Below are 25,654 nucleotides of genomic sequence, written 5' to 3' on the forward strand. Positions count from 1 at the left end.
CAGCAAGCACTGGATTTGGGGGAGCAGCTGGTTTGTAGCAGTGAAGGCTGGGGGCTGGCTGGTGTTGATTGTTGGTGTTGTCCAGCTCAGCTTCCCAGCAGGGATCACTCCTGAGCTGCAGCTGCCCCTCTGGTGCTCTCAGTAGCTTGAGGGAGAGCTGATGCTCAGTACACGGGCAGAGCGGGGCAGGGTGACAAAAGTTGTTTGTGGTGGATTTTGACCAGCCTGGGGCTCCTTTGCTGGATACTGTGCTTGGCTCTCCTCCCTCCAGCTCACCAAAGGTTTCAGTTTCCATATTTGGAGTGGGCAGCTGGGAGCATGGAGGGCTGTGCCAGGAAGGATCATTCAATGAAACATGCACGATTTCCCTCATTATTATACTTTTTTTTGTCTTGAGGGAAAGTGATCAAGTTTGCCTTTCTGAGTGTTTTCCTTTCAGAGGCACCTGGTATGAATTAAAGGCTCTTCCAGCATCTGAGAGTCTCCTGGCAGAGGCTGGAAATACACATGAAAAGTCCTTGGCCACTGAGCTGAGTTTCTTTGATACACAATTTTCTTGCTGGCCCTTGCCTCCCCTCCCTGCCCCAAGACCCCCAAGACTTTTGGGAAAACAGTTGGGTTTTGCCTCTTTTGATAGAGCTAGGGATCAAATTTACTAAATTTTCTTGGAAAGAAGCAGGGGCCCCTCCCAGCTTGTTTGCCTGGCATGGGTTTGGTGTCCCAAAGAAGGGGCAACCGCCCCTTCTTGTTTGGTCCAAGAAGGGACAACACCTTAATGAGTTTTGCTTATGGTCCATTGCTGGCCTCACAGGGATATGGCCCATGCCTCTGCTAGTCAGCTGGGAGAAGTAAAACAGAGGTTCCAGGTCTCTCAGTGCATCCTTGGCTTGAAAAATTCATTGTTTCAGAGGTGAAAATGTTCAGTGAGCTTCAGACCCAAGAGCTGTATTTGTCCCCATAAACCTGTCTTCTGCAGGAAGCCACAACCTCCTACTTTCCAGCCCCACCAGCCTCTGGCTCCTCAGTTTAGGAGAAGGCTCAGGGTTTCCTCCTGAAATGTCTGAGCAATGTTAGGGACAGCAGTGATGGGATGCTGGACAAGAGGGAGCCACAGGTCCAATCAGGTCTGGTAGGGTTGTAGACACTAGCAGCACATCCAAGGGCTGGAGCTTGCTAAGTCACCTTTATTTCTTCTCGTTTATTATGTCTTATAGTGGAATTAATTGTGATGAAGAGCCTAACCCAAGCAAGGCCCGACATCCCATCCTGGGAAGCATGGTCACAGATGCTGGGCTGTTCCCAACTTCACTGTGCCAGGGTACTGCCACCTTGCCCTCCCAGCCTGGTCCTGCCTCTATCTGTTGATCTTCCAAAACCTTTGGAGCCAGACTTATCCCTGATGTCATTCTGTGGGGACCCGCCATGATGGGACCTCACTCTAGAGGGACACCAGCCAGGACCATTCTTATTCCTATGCCAAAATATCACATTTCTCTTTGCTTAAGCAAAGAAATCTCTGCATAGCTGCTGCACCTGGCCAGGTGACTGCATATGTGAGAGTTATCTCCTTCCCGGGCAGAGCTGCATCATGGCACAGATCCCCCCTGCAGCAGCTGCTCCCCCATCCCCATCATGCAGAGACATTTTTCTTTTGCTGCAGAGGATTTTGCAGCATGGTAGCCTGACCCTCTCGTGCCTTCTGCCAGGTCGGCTTTGCTTCTCACCAAGTGATGGCTCTTTCCTCCATGTGCACGAACTGTTCCCATCTGGGCCCCGTCAAAACCAATTCAGCTGGCAAAGGACCTGACTGGATTTAAATACAAAGCAGAGCCTCTCCTCCTCCAGCACTGACTTTGTCTGCTCCCTTTTGTGCCCTTTTGCTCTCTTCCAATCCTAGCCCATCCTACTCGGAGCGCTGCTGCAATCCTGGGGAGCCCGCTGAGGGCCAGGGAGAGCTAAAGGGGCTGCAGGAATGGGACACTCCTGAAGCAGAGAAAAAAAAAAAGGACTCAAGCCCTTAGTAGACCTAAGATATAGGTAAAAAACACCTATAGTGTTTTTACCTAAGTGCTGCAGGGTCAAATCCCAACCAGACAGAGGGAAATTCCTCAGGTAGCCTTTAGTGCAACTCTTTGGTTCCCAGATGGGGCAAACTACCCCAAGGAGCACCCAGCCCACGGTGCTCACAGCAGAGCACAGGAGCAAGGGATGAGCCGAGCTCTGCATGGAGGAGTCCTGCATCTGAGCAGGTGTCAGGAAAGAAGCCAGAGCCAAACTGGGGCCCTGGAGAGTGTGTGCCAGGGCAATCCTCAAAACCCAGCTGGGTTTGCTTAGATACCAGATAAAGCAAGTCGTGTTTTTAATGGAGGTCTCACATAAGGGCCTCAACCAGATTACCCAGTGAAATTCCAGGGGAGGAGAGTGAAGTTTGCCTGTGGTCCTGGGGACCACAATGAAGCAATTCTGTTTCTGCATTCACATTTTTTCTCTGCCCTTTATGTGCAAGACATGGGAGGAGGGAAGCAGCAGCACAGTGTGAACTCCCCAGCACCTAGCAAGACCCTGAGCTCCAGCTTTTCTGCTTTCCTTGCCACTTCCTTTCTCATGGGCTGCAGAAAGTGATGTCAGGGGAGAAGAGAAGCAGCAAACTATATCAGTGGGGCTTTGGGTAGGGAAAGCATGTAATACTGGGACTGTACACTCCCACAGGCACAGCATCCATAGAAATCCTTCCCAGCCACCACCAGTTTAGAACAGGCTTCAACCCACACTGCCCTCCCCCGCTGCCCCCCTCCCCCCAGAAGTCCCAACTTATAGCATTTCAGCTTCCCCATTCTCTGAAAACTTTCTAGATCTGACAGGGGTTAGCATTGTGGAAGAAGCCTTTTTGTGCATTTTTGCTCCAAATCTCCCTCCCTCTTGTAGTTCTGGGAGAGCCTCTTGGATGCTGTCCTTGCTCCTGCTGGCCACTTCTGTGGGATGCCATTAAGTGCTTCTCATCTCTGTTAAACTGTCCAGACCAATCTCATGAACTCATGGAGTGTAAATGACTTCTTTGTGACAATGTAATGCAATTAGTGCTAATTATAGAGTGTGTAATGTCTGCAACACATCTCTGTAATTACAGGAAAACTTGCCGGAGATGAGAATAGTGCTGTATTATCAAAACTCTGCTTAGGGAAACATGGCTTAGGCTGGAGGTTCCAGAGTTGCGTGAGGGAAAAGGGGAGGGAGAAAAAGTGATGAATGGTATAATTATGTTGCATTATTTTTAGAGGAGGGCATTTGGGGAGTCTGCTTGCGAGAGAACACTTCTTTGAAGGTTAAAAGGCATTGCAAGCAGCTCTTGCCCTCTAAAGATCATTAGATATCATTCTGACTTCTCCCAGCATAAGACACAGATGTACTAAGGATGGATGCTTGTTTGCATCCCAAAATATGCAGAAGTGGTTTTGGTTTAATGCTGACTGGTGCTTGGGCTGGTAAGCCAGAGCTGTGGGATGGAGATGTGCCCTGACTTGGTGTTTCCCTGGTCACTGTAGGACCCAGCATCTACTATCCTCCCAGCAGGGCACAGGAGCACCTTCTCTGCTCAGTCTGTGGGAAGAGGGTAGCCACAGACTGAGGTCTCCCTTCTGCTCAGCTGGAGCCAGCCCTAGCCCAACACTTTGCTGCAGTCCCAGCAGCTTGCAGGAACACAGCTTGTTCTGGCTTTTTTCAGATAAGGACTTCCATGACCTCTCATTCGTGTAGATCGAAATGGACTTTAAGCTATCCTCATCAAAAAAACCCATGGTGTGATTTTGGAGTTATCCTGTGCAGGGCCAGGAGCTAGGCTTTGATCTTTGTGGTTCCCTTCCAGCTTAGGAGATTTTATGATTCTATTCTATGATTCTAACCCCAAAACAATGAAAATCCCTAATGGTTTATTGTTTTCCTGTGAGAGAGCTTTACACCAGGGGATAATTTGGAGCTGTCAGAGCTCATGGGATTCCTCTCTGCCTTCCTGTGCCCACATTCTGCTCCCCACCGAGCAGGGCTGTGCATCATCCCCTGTTTGAGCTGTGTGGGTCTGTGGTTACTCCAGGCTCAGTCAGTTGCTTGGCCAAGACTGAGGAGCCCTGTTTATGCTTTGCTCATTGTAATGGTAACAAGCCTCTTCAAAGACTTTGTAGGAAAGTTAAACACTTCTGGAATATTTTGCTTATGACTGAAGAGGAGCTGGGGCTGGAGGTGGTTGGCAGGCTGCTTAATTCAGGAACAGACACCACTCCTTTCTCTCTTCGCTTCCTGAACATTTCTAATGTTTGTTATGATATTTTTTCTCTCTCTGTGGAAGGCTGTATTAAACAGTGAGCTCCACTGAAGCCTTCATAAACAACCTTAAGGATGTCTTTCTCCCTCCTGATTTTGAGCACTGAATTTCAGGGATGAAATAGGCTGCAGGAAGCCCTGTTGTGTTCATAGGTGACAGGAGAGAAAGGGATAACACAGCCCCCACTCCATCTCTGCTCCATTTAAATCTGGATGGGGTCTGAAAAACTCTAGCTCAGAAATTGGAAGGAGGGCTATGGTGCCAGACGGGTCTCTGCAGGGAGCTGTGATCCCCATGCAGCTGCAGCAGCCAGAGCAAGATTCCTGCTGGGTGCTCTTGCTGAAGCTTCCAGCATGTTGCCTTCATCCCACAGCGCCAGATCGCTCCACAGGCAGGCAGGGCTCCTCTGAAGGGTGTTTTAGCTGTACAAGGCTGATCAAGGGGCTGTTTCAGCTCCCTGGTTCAGACATGGGGAAGAAAGAGCTGTTGTGGGACTGTCTACAGGAGCACCTGCTGCAGCCTCCTGCTGCAAAGGCTGATATTCCCCATATATTAGTCTTTCATCCCTTAAAAACAAAACTCACAGGGAGGCGGGATGAATGTTGCTTTTTCATTCCCTTTGCCTCTGTTGAGCCGTCTGACCTGAGGAGCAGCACAAGAGGATGTGGCAGCAGTGCCCTCTGTGCTGCCTGGGCACCCCGAGCAAGCACCGGGGTGTAATTGCCCATGTAAGAGGCTGATTTGCACACACAATTACCCAATGTGCAGCCACTGCCACAGCCCCTCTGGGCCACAGGGAAAGCTACACCAAACTTTCTCCCAGGAGCCTGGCCCTCTCCTGGGCTTTCCAGGATGGATATGAGTGTCCTGGAAACTGGGAGCCTCCTCCACGGCCTCACTGTGTCCTGACTAATCCCAAATTAGGTGCTTTGTGCTCTGAGCAAAGTGCCAGAACATCAAGCCAATACTCGTCATCATGAACCTCCAGGACTTCGATATCTGGGGCTGAGCTGTGCAATTTAATGTTTTAAGTTACTTTTGGGTGGATAAAGGGTAGCCAAGACCTGGGCACAGATGAAATCCATTGGCTGTGGATGCTCTGTGCTGCCTTCCCACAACCTTTGGAGCAAAGCATCCCGAACAAGCTGCATCCCTGACTCACAGAAACCTGCTGGGTAAAAGAAAGCACTCAGCAGTCTCCCTCACAGCTGAGCTGACTCAAGTCCACCTGTGAAAAGCCTGGAGGTTTTTTTTTAGTTTTAGGACTTTTAAAAAGGTAATTCTTTAGTTTCTTTCAGTTCTTCAGCTGAACTTGCTGCTGTTTCAAAAGCCTCATTAGTCAAGTGTCCTGGCTGGGACACATGGTGCAGCCAGATCCAGCAGGCTGCAGGGTTCATGCTCTCTGTGTGCTATTCTTTTTCTTCTGTTCAACTTGATTGAAATGAGTATTTTTAAAATTAAGCAACACCCACGAATGCGGTGAGACTCACAAGGCTCCAAACGCAGCCACTGAGTGAAAGCAGAGCACAGCTAAGCTGGCGAGAGCTGGGGGAATTTTCATTCCAGCTTTCTGAAGATACACCACCTAAATAATTTCCCCTTGTCTCTTCCAGCACCGATGGCTTAATATCACCCACTGATGGCTGTGCTTTGTAGATAAAGGGTGTCTATATGCCCAGTTTGGGAAGCTTTTTAACGCTGAATAAATCTCAGCCTATCTCTCCTCAGCAGTGCAGGGTTCTGAGTGTGTAGGGGGTGGGCGGCTCTCGGGGCTGGCCCTGCCTGCAGCCACTGCTGCTTTGCCACCGGTTCCTTGTGTGACCTTGGTCACATCCCCTGGTTGTGCAGCACCCCTAGCATCCAGCTGTGAAAGGGGAGAGTTCAGGCTTTCCTTGGAAAGTGCCCTCAGCAGAAACTCTGTGTGACTGCTGAGTTTCACAACATTCTACTTCCTGAGCAGGACTGATGCTGGAGATGGGAGCAGAGTCAGAGCTGAGAGCAGGGTGCTTCAGAGATGCAATGCTGGCTAGGTGTGGGAAGGACTTCGCTGGAATTTCTGTGCTCTTTAGGGACTCTCTGGATAAGCAGAGCCCCTTGAACCCTTTCTGTGATGCCCTGAGCATCACTTTTGAAAGCCCTTTGCCTCAGGGCTGCTGCCTGGCATTGCACTCAGGCAATCATTCCTGGTGCATTGGGTTTTACACAAGAGAAACCCCAGCATGATCCAACTCACTGTCTCCAGGTGGAATAGGAATGAATTTCTCCTTCCTGGTCCATCTTGAGCCATTCTTGTTGCCTGTCAGCTGAGCTCTGGGAGTTTTCCTGCTTGGAGAAGCATTTGCCAAAGGTTTGCATCAGCTCCCTCTCTGCCTCCCACTAGCAGCCCGTTGTATGTCTGGCTTTGCAGATGCTCCACTTTTATTCTTAGAAAGTCCTAAATATTTCCGCTTTCCTTCTGAAAAACTCCAGTGATCGGGGGTTGCTAATCACCCTGACGAGCTGTGAATCCATCCTATTTAATGCTGAGTTTCTTTCTGAGCCTTTAACTTGGCCGGGCACCAGGTTGGTGGCAGCAGTGCTGACAGGCATCGTGCCTTCCCCTCTGAGCAGAGATGACATTTGAATTGAAGCTTCATCAGGAGCCTTTTACACTGCAGATTTCCAATGCATAAATGCTATATATGCTGGTAAATGTACCTGTCACCTCACCAGCTGGTGACATCCTGACATTTGCTCTCCCTGAGTATCTTCCCTTGCCAGGGATGTGGATTGATTCTTCCCATGTTTCCCCTTGCCTTGGGAAGTGACCTTAGAGCTGGGGACTGGTGGCATTCTCACTGGACTTGCTCTTTAGTGACTGAGCTTTACTGACATTCTTTTCTCTAATACTGAGTTCTTTCAAGGCACTTGAGAGAGGTTACCAGCAAGGTGTGGACCCTGTAGTCTGTGTCTGGGGCTGAGCTTGGCAGTGCTGTAACACCAGTTCTGGTAGCAGTGCCCAGCAGCATAAGCAGGAGACCACCTTCTTGCTCTTGGTCTTGGTGTTCAAGTGTTTGCTTAAGCCTCTGGGTTGTTGTTCGGCTTGTTCCTTTAAATTTGGCATTATAATTGTTCTTTAATAAGTTAAATCAAAATGTATTTTACAGCACATCCTTTGCAGCTTACAAGCACTCACATCTCTGGAAGTGCATCTGGAGCTGTCATTAATCAGAAAATGATTTGTCTTGGTGCATTTAACCACGTGCTGCTCTGAATTTTGCTGGCAGCCTCTGTTTTAATAATGGATGAAAGAAAAGCTGTATGTCTGATACGGGCTTTTCACCTGAATTTTGCCAACCACACAGAAATCTTTTTGAACAGCAAGTGAAACATGACAGAAATGAAACCACTGCCCCTCTCCTCACCTTAGCTAAAGCTTGCCCAATGCAAGGAGTCCTGTGCACTGACGAAGGGACTGGTTTTCTACTCCCAGGTCAGGTGGGATTTTGTGAATACACTGCATTCCTTTCTGGTTAGGGGCTGAGAACAAATTCGTAGTATCCATATGTGCATGTCCAACCTCCTGGGACCGTCCCATTGCTGTGGGGGTCAGCTAAGCAGAGAGGAAGATGTTGAGGTTATTTTAAACGTAGATATGGTTTGATCATCGTCATCATCATTCTCATTAGAGCCTATCAGGTAAAACCTCACTGCATTAAACACGGAGTTGTTTATATGAGGGCTGGAAGGGAAGGTGGGGCACCCCTCACCTGCTGGGGCCCAGGAGGGAGGAGGGGGGGGTTGGCTGATCACAGCAAGAACAGAAGCCTCCAGTGGGCTGCAGCCATGGCAAACCTAACACAGCATGGATGGATCCTGCAGGATTTCCAGCAGGGAGAAAAGGGACAGCACTGATGCCTTGGTGCAAGGACCAAAACCTCTTCCAGAAACTTGGTGCCTAATCAGGTGAGATTAATTCAGACCAGGGCAAGCGTGGAGGAAGGTTGTGACTGAGAAACAGAGAGCCTGTCTGTGAGATGGGGCTGGAAGAACTTGATTTGTTTGACTTTGCAAAATCAAGGCTGAGAGAAGATGTGCTTTGTCCTCCATAAATACATGGGTGAGTAAACACCTGGGACAAATAACAGCTACAGAAGCTACTTTACAGACAGTGCTGCTGTAAGAACAAATGGATATGAGCTTGTCCTGAATAAATTCAAGCTGGAAGTTAGGCTTCTAGCCATTAGAGTTGGAGGGAGGGAACCACCAGCTTGTTTGGAGACGGAATTTTTGGAAGAGATTAATATGCTGTAGTTGCCTGTAGTAGTGGGAGCCTGACTGTTCAGGGAGCCTCAGGGTTGTCTTTCTTACCCTTGCCTGGCTCCGCCTCTTCAAGAATATTCTGGGCAGAGCTCTTGAATCTTCCCACAGCCAGAGAGCAAAATCCTGGAAGTGTTGCAACTGATGACTTTGTTGTGCTTGAGCAAAGGTGCCATGAGAAGAATGAGAGGTGCTGGGGCACCCCAGGAACTTGCAGCCATCCAGGTGCATCCTTAGACTAAGTCCTGTGAATGTTGCTCCTCTATCTCCTGAGCTGGGGAATAACCCCGCCAGACAGTGGGAGCGCTGGGAGGTTCTTAGGTCCACGTTGGCCCCATTTTTTTGTCTGCAAGTGTCACCAGTTTTGGTCCCATCTGCCAAGGGTGTTTGCTGAGCAGAGACAGTAGAGCTCAGTGTCCTGTGCTGATCATCTCCTGTGTCCCACAGAGGGGTCTGCACCAGAAGATGTTCTTCTTTTCAGGACTGTGGTGGTACTCAAGTGTTATGAATATGAACGAGGCCAAACTTTCTCCACAGAAAGAGGTTCTCCTTTATTAAAATAGCTGCAAGGAATGGAATACCTAGGATAAGCCCAGGCACCCACACAGCGAGCCAAAAACAAAGCAGTGCGCTAACCCCAAGTGCACTGAGTTCTTCCTCCCCCAAAAAAATAAGCATCCAAAAAGATGAACCCCAAATCAACCGAACTCCCCCCATTTATAGCCCCCTTTGAGTCCAGGATTGGTCCATTTTGGATCCGCATGATGATTGGTCCATTTCCAGGCTTCTCATTGGTCTTTAACGCCGTTCATTCTGGACCAATCGTTTCTGCAGGGCTTCGAATGATTGGTCAGGTCTTCCGTCCAATCCCTCTTCGACCTCGCCCTGCCCCGCCAGACCACTGTTCCACCAAACCCTGGACCCTTCTCCTAGCGCATTCAAATAAGCCCCCTGCCCCCCCCGCCTTAACTAAATACAATTAATATAACATAATTAATACAATATAATTGAACTATACCCTAATTTAACTTAACTTTTACTTATAACACTCAGCACAACAAACTCAGATTCATTACAGTATCCATAAAATTGATAAAAGCAGGGGTATGCCTGGAAATTTCCTCTTTGGAATGTGCAGGGACTTTCAGAAGCTTCTGCCTGGCCCTGTGCTAAAACAGTAACCAAAGTGGAAGATAGAGAGAGAATGAGAGATAGAGAGGGAGAGGGAGAGATCTGTGGCTGTGTGAGCTGGTGTATCACATTCCCCCTCACTGACTTTATCCTGACCTGCAAACAAGCCTTAATTAATTCCTCGGGCAAACTTTCCTGATGGAAGAGATGCAGTAACAAGTCCCTCTGTGAGTGGTTGGCATTTAATGTTTGCTTTATAATGTTTGATAATCTAACATTTCTCCACTGGATCCATGACACTCCTCCGTGGTTTTGTGTCTTTGTCAGGATGCTGGAGTATTCCCTGGACCTGCAGAATGTCAGCTTCTCAGCCGTCCGCACTGTTCGAGTCCTGCGGCCACTCAGGGCCATTAACAGGGTCCCCAGTAAGTCAGATCCTTATTCCTCACTGTTGGGGTCAGCTGTCTGGATCCATGCCCCAAAGATGAGAGGGCAAACCCAGATGCTTTGCATCACAGCTCAAACGTTTGCACAAGCCTTGCAGTGCTGGGTACTACCACCACTGTCTGGGTTCCTTTTGATGCCTGTGGTATCAGAGATGAGTCAATAAGTTATCCAGGACTGTCTTCAATTACCTTCCTTTCTTATCTGGAGCGGGTCTGGGGAGGCTGCTGAAGGGCTGCAGGTGATAGGGATTGACTGAGCCAATAGCTTTTGCCAGGCAGTACAGGCAGTGGGGTCTGAGCCATGCTGGTCCCACCCTCCCTGGGATACTCCATCCTTCCCTGGAGAAATTGGGGTGAGGGGCTCTTGTTATGCCTGAAGATAGTGCCCTGGGAGGTGCTGAAGACCTCAGAGCTGGTCCTTACAGCCCAAACCCCCAGCATCTCCAAAGCAGACCTGGGTGGGATGGGCAGTGACTCTTCAGTCCTGGTGTATCAGGTCATGGACCAGGGCCTCAGCCCTGCTTTAAGCAGCAGTGGGTGCCATTGCCTGCTGCTGCATGGCAGCGCAGCCCCACATGGCACTGGCCATCACAAACCCTCCCACTGCCCCATGCTGGGCAAATCCCAGTGCTCCGTGAGACACTGAGCATGGTCCCTCTCAGATGCTGTATGAATCAGATATGGTAAGTATAAGTACAACTGCACCAGAAGCATTCCTTTTCCATCTCGGTCCAACAATCCTGGTCATCAAATCCAGTACTGTTTTAGCCAAATTAAATCCAATTGTGCACTCCCCTATCTGAACTGGCCCAATGCGTTGATGAGAACTAATCCGCTTCAGTTCTCTATGCTGATGCTGGAAGTGCCTGGGATCTATTTATTTTCCTGCTCCCGACTCGAGCTTAATCTGGCTGTGCTGCTGATGTTTCAGTCATTACAGAAGCTTCAGAATCCTGCTTGCAGTGTTTTTTTTTTTTTTTATCCCCACCACTGAACTGGTGGACAGCTGAATTTATCCACCACTGTCTAACTGGGGATGTAATTCACTTAATGTGTTTTGAAATCCTGGGTAATTTGTCTTCTCTGCAATGTAGTTACAGTGGGATAAAAATGCAAGGTATGAAAAATAAAAAATGAACTTTGTTTGATGATCAGTGCAATAACCACAGAAAGTAATTTTAGTTAATTAGGAGTTGATGCAAGGTGGTTGTTCCTAGTAAAAGAGTAGAAGAAAAACCCTGAGAGAGGAGGTGACAGCATCAGGATAAGAGAAAAAAGTCTTCCTGAAGTATCAAAGTAAAGGGTGCAACAGTAAAGCTTTCTTTAGATAAAAGCCAATATAAGCAAGTGAGAGAGTGCAGAACATGGGGAAAGAAAGCGAGTGAGAGATGAGCAGAATATTACACAGATGTCAGATGAAATAAATTTTTTGTGTGTAAATGTCAAGTTGAAGTCACCATCAATTTGTCCTTGTTACAGAACTGGCTGTTCCTGAACTTGTGAGAATTAACTGCCAGAGAGAGTCCTGTATTTTAAGGAAGAGAGGGCATTTAGGGTAGATGAGGGGAAATAAGGAGGGAAGGGAATTTTGAAATATGCTGAGTGGAGAAAGAAATACAATTGAGCAAAAGAGAGCATCAGAATTTAATCTGAGGGAAGAAAGGAAACATAATTGCTAGAAAACTTCAGAGAAGAGGACTTGAGGAGCAGGGAAGGTAGGTCTGGTGTCCAGGAGCAAGGCATGAATGAAAGGAGTTGTTCCAGAGGCTTTGTGGGGAAGCTAAAGGGGATGGGAAGCTGTGACCCTTCACAAGCCACATGTGGGTGATGAGGATAGGAGGAAAATAATAGAAGGAAATACAGGTGTAAAAGTATCAGTGGAAAGGAAAAGGTCAGGAGGACATAGCTGGAGCAAGAAAATTCAACGTAAGCTTTTCCCCTTTGCCTCAGGTATGCGCATCCTGGTGACACTGCTTTTGGACACGCTGCCCATGCTGGGGAACGTCCTCCTCCTCTGCTTCTTCGTCTTCTTCATCTTTGGCATTGTGGGAGTCCAGCTGTGGGCAGGTTTGCTCAGGAACCGCTGCTTCCTCCCTGAGAACTTCAGCATGTGAGTCTGTGGGCAGCACCAGTGTCTCCCCAGCTTGAGGGAGGCTCTCCCTCCAAGATCTCCTCTGTAAAAAAGCCCTTCTCTTCTGTAAATGCTCCCTACTCCTAAATGCCACCATCACTCCTGCTTGGGCACACACAGTGGGTACAGAGCAAGCTGTGACAATTTGCCATTTGCATTTGCAGGCTGTCCTTAACTCTCAGCTGGCACTTGGGAACCTCTCTGATTTCTAAAGGCCTCCAAAAAAGCCCTCTGAGAATGGGAGTTCATGCTTTCTAAATTCAGCATATCATTAATGTGTGACCTTTTCTGTATGGAGATGCCCAGGTCTGAATCCCCTCCAGCAGCTGGTGGTCTTTATTGCCACAACTTTTGTAGTCCCACCTAAATCCCAGGAAAAGCTAATGGAACTACCGTGCATTTTTAATGCTAGATAATTTTCAGCCTCAGAGCAAGAGATAGTCCCTATCCCAAAGTCTTAATTTTTACAGATCCCTGAATTTTAAGGCTAAAATAATTGTTGTGATCAGTTTGCTGGTCTGATGTAACACTATTTGGACAGTGGTTGAAATACCTGGTAGATGACAGCCTCTTTCAGGGTTTCCATGCCTGTTCTACCTACCTGCTTTTTTCCATCACCTCCATTGCATCAAATACCTGGAGAAAGGCAGGTGACTGCAAATCTTTGATGGCTCTGCCAAGTTCTGCCATGCTGGTCACCTTTCAGTGGATTGCTGACTCCCCAGGGATCTGGCTGGATTCCCACCTAGATGGAGGAATCTTACAAGCCCAAAGCCTCTTTTCTGTACACATCAGGATCATGTTGCTGCTGCTGCTGAGGACAGGCTGGCACAAGGCACCTTCCAACCTCTCCCACCCACCTCCTAATGAACTCCCACCCCTCTTGCAGGTCATGCCCTCAAAGGGTGGCTGGAAATGGCATTACCAGGACATGTCCCTGTTAAGTAAATATCAGCAGAGCAGGGGGACAGTCTCACCACCGAGTAAATCCAATAGAGCCACAGGTTTGGGTGCTGTTTAATTGAGCCAGAATTCCAGGGCTTTAGATAGGCTTTGAAGGGTATTACAGGCAATTCTGCAGGAATTAACCAGGCTGAACTAGGCTTAAAAATATCTTCGCAAGCTTTAGTGGGAGTCCTGGCAGCATTAAGGAGATTGTGTGTGCAGAGCAAGGAGCCAGCTTCTGACTGGCCATGGGTTGTTTCATCTCCCTGAAGAGCATTTTTTGCTTGGTTTGCTGTGGTAAGGCCACCCTCAGAGGGAATTTAGACCTTACCTGTGGGCTGAACTGACACGGTGAAATGCAGATGAAGTCCCTGTCTCTGATTTTTAGGAATTTTGGGAGGTCCTTGTACATAGAGTCTCCCTAAATAATTCTCAGCATCTCCAGAAGGACAGGACATGCAGGAGCTTAAACAGACTGATTTCCGTCTTACTGCAGCAAAGATATTTCAGAGAAGCCCTGTCATGCTGAATCCTTCTCTTAGTCTCCTAAAGTCAAAGCCAGAGTGCTTCCAGAGGGAGTAACTTTTAATAATGCCATCAAAGGGATTTCCAAGGGGCTGAGTGCCCTGCCTCAGTTTCTCAAAACCCAGTTAAGGACATCAGTTCACCCTGTGGAGCTGGAGTAAGTCCAAGGGGACTCCTTTAAAAAACAGCTTTAAGATCCAGAAAAGCAGATGTCAGACTTCTATGCTGGTACAGCTGCCTCTTTGCCAGATTGCTTGCAATCAGTGTGCAAACCCCAGCCTTGTCTGGACTCTTTCAGCCCCTACACAGTTGATTTGGAACGGTACTACCAGACAGAGAACGAAGATGAAAATCCCTTCATCTGCTCCCAGCCCCGGGAGAATGGGATGCGCTACTGTCGGAGTATCCCAACACGGAGGGAAGAGGGTCTGGAGTGCACTCTGGATTATTATTCCTACAATGACACCACCAACACATCTTGTGTGAACTGGAACCAGTACTACACGAACTGCTCTGCTGGGGAGCACAACCCCTTCAAGGGAGCCATCAACTTTGATAACATTGGCTACGCCTGGATTGCAATCTTTCAGGTAAGCCCTGTCTGCCAATTGTCACAAGGTGGGCAAACAGCAGGTCCTGCCCTCAAAATGTTCCCAGGGGCTTTGTAATTGTACTCCTGGGGGCTGTTTTGTACTAGTGTGCACCTACATAGTAGAGCACAGGTGCTCAAAGTGTTAGGGATACAATAGGATGCCTATTTTGAGAATGTCTCCACCTCACATGCATGGACAAAACCTTGTGGGTATGCAGTCTCATGATGTTGATGTGGGGCAGAGCCTAGAGGCTGCTCTTCTTTCTGCAAAATGCACTAGTGGCCCTTAAGTCCAGATGGAAAAGGGCTAGATTCAGCCTGGGCAGCTGGTAATATGGCTGTTGGCATTGGGAGGAGCAGGAGTTGTTTCCTCAGCATCTTGTACTGCACCAAGACCTGCTATGAGGTGTCAGACATGACCCAGGCAGAAGAAACATTGCCTGTGCACTTTACTGTAACTGAGCCTTCAGGAGTTTGTTTTCCTTTCCTGTCTCCACCAGGTCATCACGTTGGAAGGCTGGGTGGACATCATGTACTTTGTCATGGATGCACACTCCTTCTACAACTTCATCTACTTCATCCTCCTGATCATTGTGAGTGGCCTTAGGGGACCAGGGGGCATCCTCCTGGCATTTGTAGAGAGCAGAGTGGAGTCACCCAGAGGAACAGGGCAGAGGGTACAGTGAATATAAAAGCTGAAGTAGCAACCAGCCTGCTGGGAGAAACGCAGCTTCCCTATGGAATTGTGCTGCAGCTGCATTTAGCATGAAGAAGGAAAGAGATGTGCTCAAGCGGTAGATCCACTTCTGTTGTTGCTGCTGCTTCTTCTCTCCTTGTGCTTAGAGAACTTTTCTCTCTTGCTTACCCCCTTGAATTTAAGTTTTAAAGTAGGCAAATTTCACCTGCCCAGTTTCTGAGTAGAAAAAATATTTCACCTGCCCAGTTTTTGAGCTAGAAAGGGAAGAGGCTGCCCAAAAATTCCCCCAATAATGCAGAACCCATCTGGCTGGGTCCTTGGTGCCGTGGGGATGTTATGGGAAAACAGTCCCAAACTTCAGAGAGCACGTTAAGAAAGGAGGGAAGAGATTACTGCCCACAGCCCACCCACACTTCACAGCATCATCTGAGACCACCCACAAAGGAGCCAACAAAGAGTTTCTGTGGGGTAGGCTCCATGATGGGCTTCATCTATGCAAGCAGAATTGTCTACAGTGACTGGCTGAGCTCGTTGTCTAGACTCCCTTTATCGTCAAGGGAGAAAAATAGGTGCTTTAAGGGGGTGATTCATCTCCTCTGAAGGTAGACATCCAAAATAAATTAGATGCATTGCAGACTTGATGCGCCTGTTTCTCTCTTGACTCTAAAGGATCATTAGGTGCCTCACTCAGATGTAGCTAAGTGAGATGAGTTCTTGTCTTGCTACACAATTGGTCTAAGTCCAGAAAAATAGCTGCACATTGTCAGTTAGATCATTGTGGGGATTTCTGCTCCTCATCAAACCAGGACTCAAACCCTGATGAGAAAGTAGACGGTTGTTTAGTCCATGATGCTGGTTTTTTTCTGTTAGCTTCCCCAAGACAGAAACAAACCCTTGCTCTCAGCCTCCCCAAGATGACGAAGAGGAAGAGCAAGCAGTGCTTTTCCAGATGCCGTGCAAAAAACTTTAGCAGTTTGTGATAGCCCGTTAGTACGTCGGTAATTCCCTGTGACCCAGGCTGGGCTCTGCAGAAGGCAGAACCTCATGAAACCCTGGTTGGAAAGAAAATCTCCAAGCTGTGGGTACAGGCTGCTGATGCCCTTGCATAACAGTCACCCGCAAATCCCATTAGCAGGGGAAAGGGATCTGCTCGCAAGCTGCCCACACACTGGCAGAGAAACGCTCCTATGAGGAAGGCGCAGTGCATTCATCGTAATGTCACTAATTGTGATAATTACAACTGCTGTCTATGGAGAGAGAAAAACACCATCTCAAAAGAGCAAGAGATATTTGTCAAAATAATCTTCTCTCATCTTTGATCTCTGACGTCCTCCATGGAGGGCTGGCGTGGGAGTCCCTGGGGTGAGAGCTTGAGAGCTTGGGGGGTGAGTCAGCCCAGCCAGTGGTCCCTGCTGGGTGACACAGGGGGTGGGATTGGCTGGGGTTTGCTGCTTTCTGTCCTCGGCAGATCTGTGTGGTGCCATGGCCACACTGAGGTGCCTGATGTCCCCTGCCCCCTTAGGTGGGCTCCTTCTTCATGATCAACCTGTGCCTGGTGGTGATAGCGACACAGTTCTCTGAGACAAAGCAGCGTGAGAGCCAGCTGATGAAGGAACAGCGCGTGCGCTACCTGTCCAACGCCAGCACCCTTGCCAGTTTCTCAGAGCCAGGAAGCTGCTATGATGAGCTCCTCAAGTACCTGGTTTACATTGCCCGGAAGGGCAGCAAGCAGCTGGTGAAGGCCTACAGGGCAGCAGGCGTGAAGATGGGCTTCCTGAGCAGCCCCACGAGCAAGGCGAGGGCTGAGCGGCACGCCAGGAAGCGCCGGAGCAGGAAAAGATCCTCCGTGCACCACCTCATCCACCACCACCACCACCATCACCACCACTACCACCTAGGCAACGGGAGCCTGCGAGCGCCCCGTGCCAGCCCAGAGATCAGTGATGTGGAGACCAGCTCACTCCAAAACGGGACCAACAGGCTGATGCTCCCTCCCTCAGCACCCAATTCCCTGGGGGCCCCCAGCGCCTCTCCCAGCAACACTGAGTCCGTGCACAGCATCTACCATGCCGACTGTCACTTTGAGCCGGTGCGCTGCCGGTCATCCCTGACACAGCCAAGCCTCGGTTTGCCAAGCCCAGAAGGGATCCCCAAGAACATAGTGGGCAGCAAGGTGTACCCCACAGTGCACTCCAGCACCTCCCATGAGATGCTGAAAGAGAAGAATTTGGGGGAGGCGGCGGTGGGTGCTGGGAGCAGCACCTTGACGAACCTCAACATCCCACCCGGGCCATACAGCACCATGCACAAGCTGCTGGAGACACAGAGCACAGGTGAGCTGGGGTTGGATCTACATCTGGGGCTGCTTTCCAAAAATATTATTTTTGTCCTAATTTTTTTCTCTCTCTGCATTTTTGCAGGGTTCTTCTCAGTCCACGTTACAGAGAAAGGTGATGGCTTTCCAGGTGAGATGAATCGGAATCTTATGACCTACCTAATGCCTCTTATAGCCAAATTTAGGAGGGAGGTTTCAACCTCCCTGACTTCATATCTACAATAATCCAAGGCATATGAGGGTTTTCAGCGAATCCATTTTCTTTGCAATCTCCATTTTATAGATTAGAAGAAGAGTACAAGAGAGCTGGAGAGGGACTTTGACAAAGAGTGACAGGAAGGGGGGAATGGCTTTAAACTTTGCAGAGGGTGGGTTTAGATTAAATGTTAGGACAAAATGCCATTATTTCCCTCCACTCCTAAACCATTTACAGGGAGCACTTCCCAAATCCTGTACTCCCAAAATCAGATAGAGCTTACAGATGGACACTTTCCAGATCTGGGTCCTATCACACACCTGAGCACTGTGTAGCTCTGCTTCTGTGGGACATAAGGCTTATGGAGATTGAGTGTCTGCTTTGTGTGAGTGCTCAAGGACAATCACAGATGCCGAGTATTAAAAAACTGTGATTTGCTCAGGAAGCCTGTAAGAGTCAGACACTGAATGCATCTTTCTTGGATCCGGGATTTCATATCTTCACTTCAAGAAAGTGAAGATATTTTTCTTTTCCCCTCTCCATCCTGAAGTTTGGGAGTTCAGGCTAGTCTAGTCCAAACACTCTCAGCCTTCAAGAAGTGTTTCTGGCCAAAATTTCCCAGGCAGTCAGTGCCTTTTCCACCCCACTGCAATGGCATTGACCTTTCCAGCCAGGAGCTGTGCCGGGAAGAGACCAAATCCTGCCCCCAGCCCAGAGCTGCCCAGAGACTGAACACACAGAACTGGGCTCTGGGTTGGTTTAGCACAGGGTTTGTGCTCTCACTGCTGGGTGCTGCCATGCAGGAGTCAGGTGCATGCATTGCCTGTCTCCTTGCAGCCAGCTGGTGGGAATTTTGGGAAATATCCCACTGGTATTTCACCCAGGATACACCTGGCAGCTGCCACCGAGGGCAACATGTGGAGAGGGAAGCTAGTGGTTTTGGAGCATCAGCAGAGGGAACAGGAAAGAAGGCTGCTAACAGTCCTCCTGATAATTACAGCCAGGAGCCTGCCAGGACCAGGGGAACCGATTGCTTCCTCCTTCCTGTAATGGCTAGAGATGTAATGAGGTGCGCTCAGGGTCCACGGCTGGGGTGGTATGTGTCTGGGGGCAGCAAAGAGAGCTTCATAAACAGAGAGAAGGCACTTGGGAAGTCCAGGTTTTAACCCAGCAGAAGCCCTTTTCCCATTAGGAAATGCCTGTCATGTCAGAGGCAAAGTCTTGGTGCTAACAGGGAGTGGGGGTTGCTTCCTGCAGCCCCCAGTCCCAGCTGACGAGCTGCCCTTTCCCTGCTCTGCTGGCATTTCAGGTCCCTGCCAAAGCTCTTGCAAGATCTCCAGTCCCTGCGCCAAGCTGGATGGTGGCTCCTGCACCACCGAGAGCTGCCCTTACTGCCTCGCTGCGCTAGCGGGCGAGGCCGAGCTGTCAGACAATGAGACGGCCGACTCAGACAGTGAGGGGGTCTACGAGTTCACGCAGGATGCTCACTACAGTGACCAGCGAGACCCACAAAGGGGCAGAGCCCGGGCCAGGAGAGCCCATCTGGTACTGGCCTTCTGGCATGTGGTGTGTGAGACTTTCCAGAAGATCGTGGACAGCAAATATTTCGGCCGTGGGATCATGGTGGCCATTCTCATTAACACACTCAGCATGGGGATCGAGTACCATGAGCAGGTGAGTGCTGTCCTGGCAGCTCCTGGTGCAGAGGGGTTGCAGATGGAGTTATGAGTCTGAATTCATCTGCTGGTGGGATGGTTTGGGGTGAGAGGCATTGAAATGCTCTAGGAAGGGTCCCAGAATGGAATAAGGCAGGCTTTTTCCTCTGAGCGTGCTTCCAGGTTGCAGCAATCACCTTGACTGGTACCTGGCTATGTGAGCTCCTGCATCTTAGCCCTACCAGGGACGGTCAGCACCATGCTGAGACCACTGTCCCATGGGCAGCACCAGGTGGTGCTGGGGTCTGTGGTGAGGGAACCAAGGAGATGAGGCAGTCCTTTGCCACCAGGTCACTGTGAGCCTGGCAGTGCTTAGGGTGCTGCCAGCACCTGTGGGCTCTGTGGGCCCTGGGGTCAGTGCAGCTGCAGGCAGAGAGCTATTGCATTTGCACTCCTTGGAGAGGCGGTAAAAAATGGCTTTGCCTCCTCATTGAATGCTCCAGTAGCAGCATGATGAGTCCAAAATAGACTCATCACTGGCTATTCCTTTGCTCAATTATCTGAGTCCTTGAAGGCAGGAGAGTGCCTGTGCTCCAGCCTCTCACCGCTTGTCACCTAGCAGAGCTTTCCCTATATATAGTCATTAAGAAAAGGAGTTGCCATGTTCCTCTTGAAACATGTCCATGATGTTCCATGACAAGAACTCTCCTTTCAGAGGCCTCACGTGAGTTTTGTGGCTGCTGCTGGGGCCCACCTGGCACGGTGCCCTTGATCCTGCCTCAAGCACGTGTCTTGGGGCTGCAGGTGCATGCTTCCTGTGGGGTGAAGAGTTTATTAGTGGGGATGCAGGGATGCTGCAAAACCTTGTTATAAAGCCCTCCCATTCTTGAGAGCTCCCAGCATGTTGTTTCTTCTGGGATGTCAGAGCTCTGTGCTCCCAGAAAGACACAGCCACCCCTGTGCCAGCACCGGTCTTGGCTGAGAATCTCGTTGCATCTCAAGTCATGTTTCCCCTTTTCTCCCTTCCTGGCATGTTTCCTTGTTTGCTGGGTTGCACGCAGAGGTGTTTCTCCCCCAGCTCCCGGTGGAAGCAGTGGTGGCTGTGGATCAACTCCCAGTTCCCCTGTCATCCTGTGGCATTAATGCCTCAGTGACCAAGTGCCAGGGAGATGTGGCTGTGCTCAATGTGTCCCTTCCAGCCAGCACCTTCCCCCTGATGCCCTGATGCAGTCTAGCTGGCTAGGTGTTGTTTTCAGTACACAGGAAACAGTGGTGCACTCCAAAGTCCTGCTGGTTTCACCTTCATTTGCTGCCCTTGGTGGGAGCTCTGCAGGGAAGCTTGAGTGATTCTACCTTTATTTAATAATCTTGGGAAGATTATCCCAAAGAAGTTGGGAGGAGGTGGTTGACAAAAACCAATAAACACTTTTATTCCTACCTTGGCTGAAGGGTGAAAGCACATCCACAGTGTCTTTGCTGTAACTACCCAAGGGGCAGATTGTCAAAGCTTGTTGCTCTTTACCAGGAGCATTTTTGGGAGATGCTGGTGTGGTCTCCCATCTGGGGGACCACCCCACTGGGGATGGGTGGCTGAGTGAGCTCCCATCGTCAAACACCCTAAGTGCAACACAACTCCTTAATTCTTTGCCTTGGGAAAAGTGGGGTAGGAGGTTTCCGGTTTCTGCCCTGGCCAGTGGTGAGTCCCAGCAAACATCTGGATGACAAGAGGCAGATTTTTGTGTGGTTTTTGGGTAACAAGGGTGAAGGGAGCTGATAAGCGTGGGGGTACTCCAGACACTGTGGGTGGTTGCTTTCTTTAATGGTATTTTGAAGCTACTACCGTTTCAGATTCCTTTCTCCCAGGCATTTGGAGGGAATAGCAGAGCTTGTTTTTATTAGTTCATCTTCTCAAAGTGGCGGCAGAGAACAGAGAGGTGTTTCTTTGTAACCTCGTAAGGCTTAGAGTTGGCAATTTCATAATCTGACAGTTATGAGAGCAGGAATTAGAGGAGCAAAATCTTGGACCAGGCCTTCCTGCAGAGATTATAAACACTGAAACATGATTTTTTTTCTTTTGGAAGAGCCTTTCCTGAAAGTGTGAGCGATCAACCATGTCAAATTTATCTTTACTGACTGATGTTTGCAAAGATGTGAGGGTGCTTGAAGAGTACTTGACTCCATGACTTTCTATATTAAGCTCTCTGCTTATTTAGACAATATTTACCTCTTGGGCTTTCCACATGCTGCCCTGGGCACAGTGGGCTATATTAGGGTAAATATTTTAAGGGCCTATTTTAAGGTGTCACGTCAAAACCTTGTGTTGTTTAGAGGCCCCTTGGCAGAGGGGCTGCTCCTCTCTGAGAGGAAGGACAGGCTGGAGGTTACCCAAAAAGGAAGAAGGAAGATGCCCGCCCATCTGCCCCCAGCAATGCTGGGTGGGATTCAGCAGCTCTGGGACCACCAGACCATCCTGGGACTTCAAGACAGGAGCTGGTGAGCTGAGCCCCTCACAGCCAGGGAGAAAAGTTTGCTCCTCTGGAGGTTTGACATCTCACCTTGGGACAGGCAGCCTGGAGGGACTTGAAAAAATCTTTTACTCCCTTGTTTAACAGACAAGGCAACCAGAGTAGGCCTGGTTGGGATATTGAAGATGATAGTGGTTCTCTGAAGGCATATACAAATGAGTGGCAATTGGGAGTATGTTGAAAACACTGGCCCCACCTCTTGCTGTTCATTTGTATTCACCCATCAGTCAGCCTGGTTAGACTGTGCACCCATGGCCGAGGCTGCTGGATGAACCTCCTCTTCCACCCAAAGCTCTTTTCCATAAGCCACCTTCCACAGTAAATTGTGGAAAACACACATTTTACCATCACATGACTGGGGCTTCAAGAGCTGGGTTTCCTCTAGGCTCCTTCTGACATAAGCTGACTTTCTCATTCAACACCAGGTTGTTTCCACGTGGTTCCTGCACATGCCTGAGCTGTAGGTACACCTGACTGGTGCAATTCTATATTTCCTCCACACCCCACCCATCCAAAACCAACTCCTGCTGTTCTTCTGACTCTAGGTGCAGTCGGAGGGAGGCAGTGCAGTGTGAGGTGCTTGCAGCACTTGCCACGTTGCGGCTGCTGGGCAGCAGTATGAAATTTTCCATCAGGGAAATGACAACTAGATTGCCACAGATTATTAATGTGGCTGCTAAATAGCTTGTTTTTCTACAGAGATGAAGCAAAATGCAGGTAGAAACTATTAGCTTTGGGTAGAGGAATATAAATGTGATTTAAAGGTAGACTCAGGGGATTTTAAATACACTGTTGAACCAATTGACTGATTCGCCTTAAGGAAGCTGAGCCTCTGCAGCACTGTGGGTTCAAACAGCTGCGGCTTAGCAAAAGATTGTTCTGCCATAGAGCAGGAGTAAAATGTGCTGCTAAAACAGAGGGTTTCTGTGCTGCTTTCCCCCCCACCCTGGCTGTAAGCCAGGCTCTGTTCCATAATGTGCTGCTTTTATTTTCCTTTTTTTCCTCCAACTCCTTTCTTGGAGTGAAAAGCAAAGGCTTTAGTATGAGGCGTGATGTTGTACTCCTCAGTAGGGGAAAGAATTCGGCAAGGGCTTCCTTGAGGAAGGGCTTTGGGGGTTTTGTTCTTGTTTTTAAAATCTGGTTCACATTGAGCTTCCTGGCTGTTCTGAGTTTCCTTGTCTGAACTCGCATTGTATGAACTATACCCTACATATTCTTTTGTTTAAATAGCACTTGAATTTCAGTCGCTGTCTCTGCGGTGTTTTGCCATTGTTAACATAACAAGAAAGAGACTGGAGAGTCCTTCACTGGCCTCCCGAAAGCTGCAGTGGGTTCAAATCCCTGCCTGGGTCTTGTGTGGACTTGGATCTAGATTGATCCAAAACCCTGGTGTCTCTGAAAGGAAGGAAGAATTGGTTCAGACCTGTGGGGAGCCTTTTGTTGATTTTTAAGATCAAATTGGAGAGGTGACAAGGGTGAATGACTCTCTGGGACAGCACCCAAGGAGAAAAGCTCGTTATCCATGGGAGGCAGTTCTACAAGGAAATGGGATGAGGCGATGCCTGACATGTCCCCAGCATAAGTGCAGCCACTGGAGGACCTCCCACTATAGCAGCCTGTTGTAGGGATCCACAAAGCCGCAGTGCTCAAAGCCAAGGTGGGCAAACTCCTTCCTCAGGAAACAGGAGCAGCCTAAGCCCATGGCAGTATCTCAAGCTGAATTCCTGGTACATCCTGCTGCAGGGGAGAAAGCAGGGTACAGATGATGTAGAGTTGTCACTGGTAACATTACAATCTAATAGCTGCTGCAGCATGGAAATATCAGCCATCTGTGCCAAGGAGTCAAAGGAAACCTTGCTGGCAAAATGCATTAAAGCATCTATTTATGTAAACAGTCAAGGCTTGAGAACAAGAGGGTTGTCTTAATCAGCATCAAAGAACATTAAATTTTTAGATATCCAGTATGATGGAGAGGGGAGGTGAACCTGCCAGCATGGAGCAACCATTAGGCTGCAGGTTCAAGAATTAATAACAGTCACCCAAATGGTATTTATGTACTTCTGCTTCTGCCTGAATTCACTATGCAGGGAAGAAGGTAACTGGAAATTATTAGCTGTCATAACACCCACTGATTGATTTCTCCATGTGGGAGGAAAATTGGATTGTTCCATGAAGAAATGGTGTAAGGGAACTGGGCAGTGGGGATGTGACAGGTTGCTGCCCAGGTCTCAGGGTACTTGTGTGTCCAAAGTTCTGGGCAAACTGGAGAGTAGCAGGTCTGGATCTCTGTATGAGCACTGCCTCAGAAGATAAGGGCATATTTGAGATGAGAAGTACTTTGCTCCCAGGACTTGGTGGTCAAGAGCATCCCAATCCCCACCAGTTTCAAGCCCAGTTGAACATTTTGCTGTTGGTAGATGGCAGCTGCAGATTTGTCAGATGTGTGGAGTCTGCTCTTTTGACCATCCCTATATCCTAAAATGAGGTCTTGCCCAGTGCTCCTTCACCTCCTGAGGAGGCTGTGGGAGACCTGGGGGCTGGTTGCAGCTCGCCCTTGTCTCGCTGCATAGGGCAGCTGTGGACAGCACCGTGTCCCTTCCAGCCCCTGTGGCTCCATGCCAGGTCAATCCAGGGCACACATATTTTGGCTTCTTTGATGTGCATGGATTTGTGTCAGGTCCCCAGGTCAGGAAGGAAGGGAATCCTTTTGTTTTGTAAAATATTTCTAGTATCTCTTGGATCTCTTCTGAGTTGTTTCCTATGAGTGCAGGGACTCAAAGACCTGTCCCATGTCCATGTCCCAGCTGGTGCTGCACCAGGGGCTCTCTGCATCACACACTGATGCAAACTGGTGCTGTACTCCTTAACCCTGTACCTTGGCTGTCTCACTCCAGCTGAATGGTACAGACCAGCTTTGTGGTGAAATTTCTCATTTGATACTTCCTCGTATGAGTCTGATTCATTAGGCTTTGTTTTAGAAGAGCGCTTACACAGGTGTGTGCATCCCTGAATCAACAAAACAGCCTTTCCTTGGAAAGCCTCCATCTGCCCAGGGCTCTTCCCAGGAGCTCACAAGGCCTCGTGTTCACTGCCTTCTCTTCCTATAGAAGTATCTCCACTTCCACTGAGGTGCACATCCCACATCTCTATTTAACTCCATTACACATCTTTCCAGCCCTGTGCCAGCTGCTGTTAGCCAAGCAATCAAAGCCTTGGCAGCTCAGCGAGGCTTTTTCCTCCCTCAGCGTCTGCTGGCTTTGCCCAATGTAGGGCTTGGAGCTACTATCAACTTAATTCCTCGACACTCCAGCTGCAAGGGGCACTCCCATGGCAGGCAAATGGGAGTGGGTTTGCACACGCTGTATTCAATTAGCTCCTGCTTATGCAGAAATTACTCTTATTGATGGCTTGTTGTTGGAGACTGGAGGAGTCAATGCTAATGGAAGTCATCAGAGCTGTTAATCGCTAGGATTACTGACTTCAAAACCAGTTTTCTATTTGTTAGTGGGGGTAATTCTTTTTATGGACCTTGGGGGTTCTTCTGCTTCTCGGGGATTGGAAGGGTTTCTGAGGTCTTGTAGAAAGTCACATGTTTTAATTGACCCACTTGTGAAGCTCTTCCAGGGATAAAAAATGCCATGGTCCTCTTAGTCATTTAAAAATGGGCTGTGCCTACAAAGCAGACTTTATCCTGGTTCTGGAGACTGAATTATTTGAAAATTAAATGGGATTTCATGCAACTGGAAAGGTTATTTTTTTTTATCAGATAAATCAGTTCTCTGTATGCTTTAGGGATGAGCCTATATAGATTCCTTGGCACCTGCTAAAGTTTTCTTCAGCTCTCTGACTGGGGAACCATAAG

At 48.9% G+C, this 25,654-nt stretch overlaps 1 protein-coding gene across 6 annotated transcripts in view; it reads left to right on the forward strand.

Moving 5' to 3' along the window:
• Window positions 1-25,654, forward strand: part of CACNA1G (calcium voltage-gated channel subunit alpha1 G) — a 147,118-nt gene that overhangs the window by 46,155 nt on the left and 75,309 nt on the right. For all 6 annotated transcript variants that reach the window (XM_030962183.1, XM_030962177.1, XM_030962180.1 and 3 more), the window contains exons 4-10: window positions 10,073-10,170; window positions 12,142-12,301; window positions 14,091-14,382; window positions 14,885-14,977; window positions 16,604-17,414; window positions 17,502-17,546; window positions 18,922-19,286. In XM_030962183.1, coding sequence (XP_030818043.1) covers window positions 10,073-10,170; window positions 12,142-12,301; window positions 14,091-14,382; window positions 14,885-14,977; window positions 16,604-17,414; window positions 17,502-17,546; window positions 18,922-19,286 — 1,864 coding nt within the window. The remainder of the gene's footprint in view (window positions 1-10,072; window positions 10,171-12,141; window positions 12,302-14,090; window positions 14,383-14,884; window positions 14,978-16,603; window positions 17,415-17,501; window positions 17,547-18,921; window positions 19,287-25,654) is intronic.

Source organism: Camarhynchus parvulus, chromosome 18, assembly GCF_901933205.1.
Source record: "Camarhynchus parvulus chromosome 18, STF_HiC, whole genome shotgun sequence".
NCBI lineage: Eukaryota > Metazoa > Chordata > Aves > Passeriformes > Thraupidae > Camarhynchus > Camarhynchus parvulus.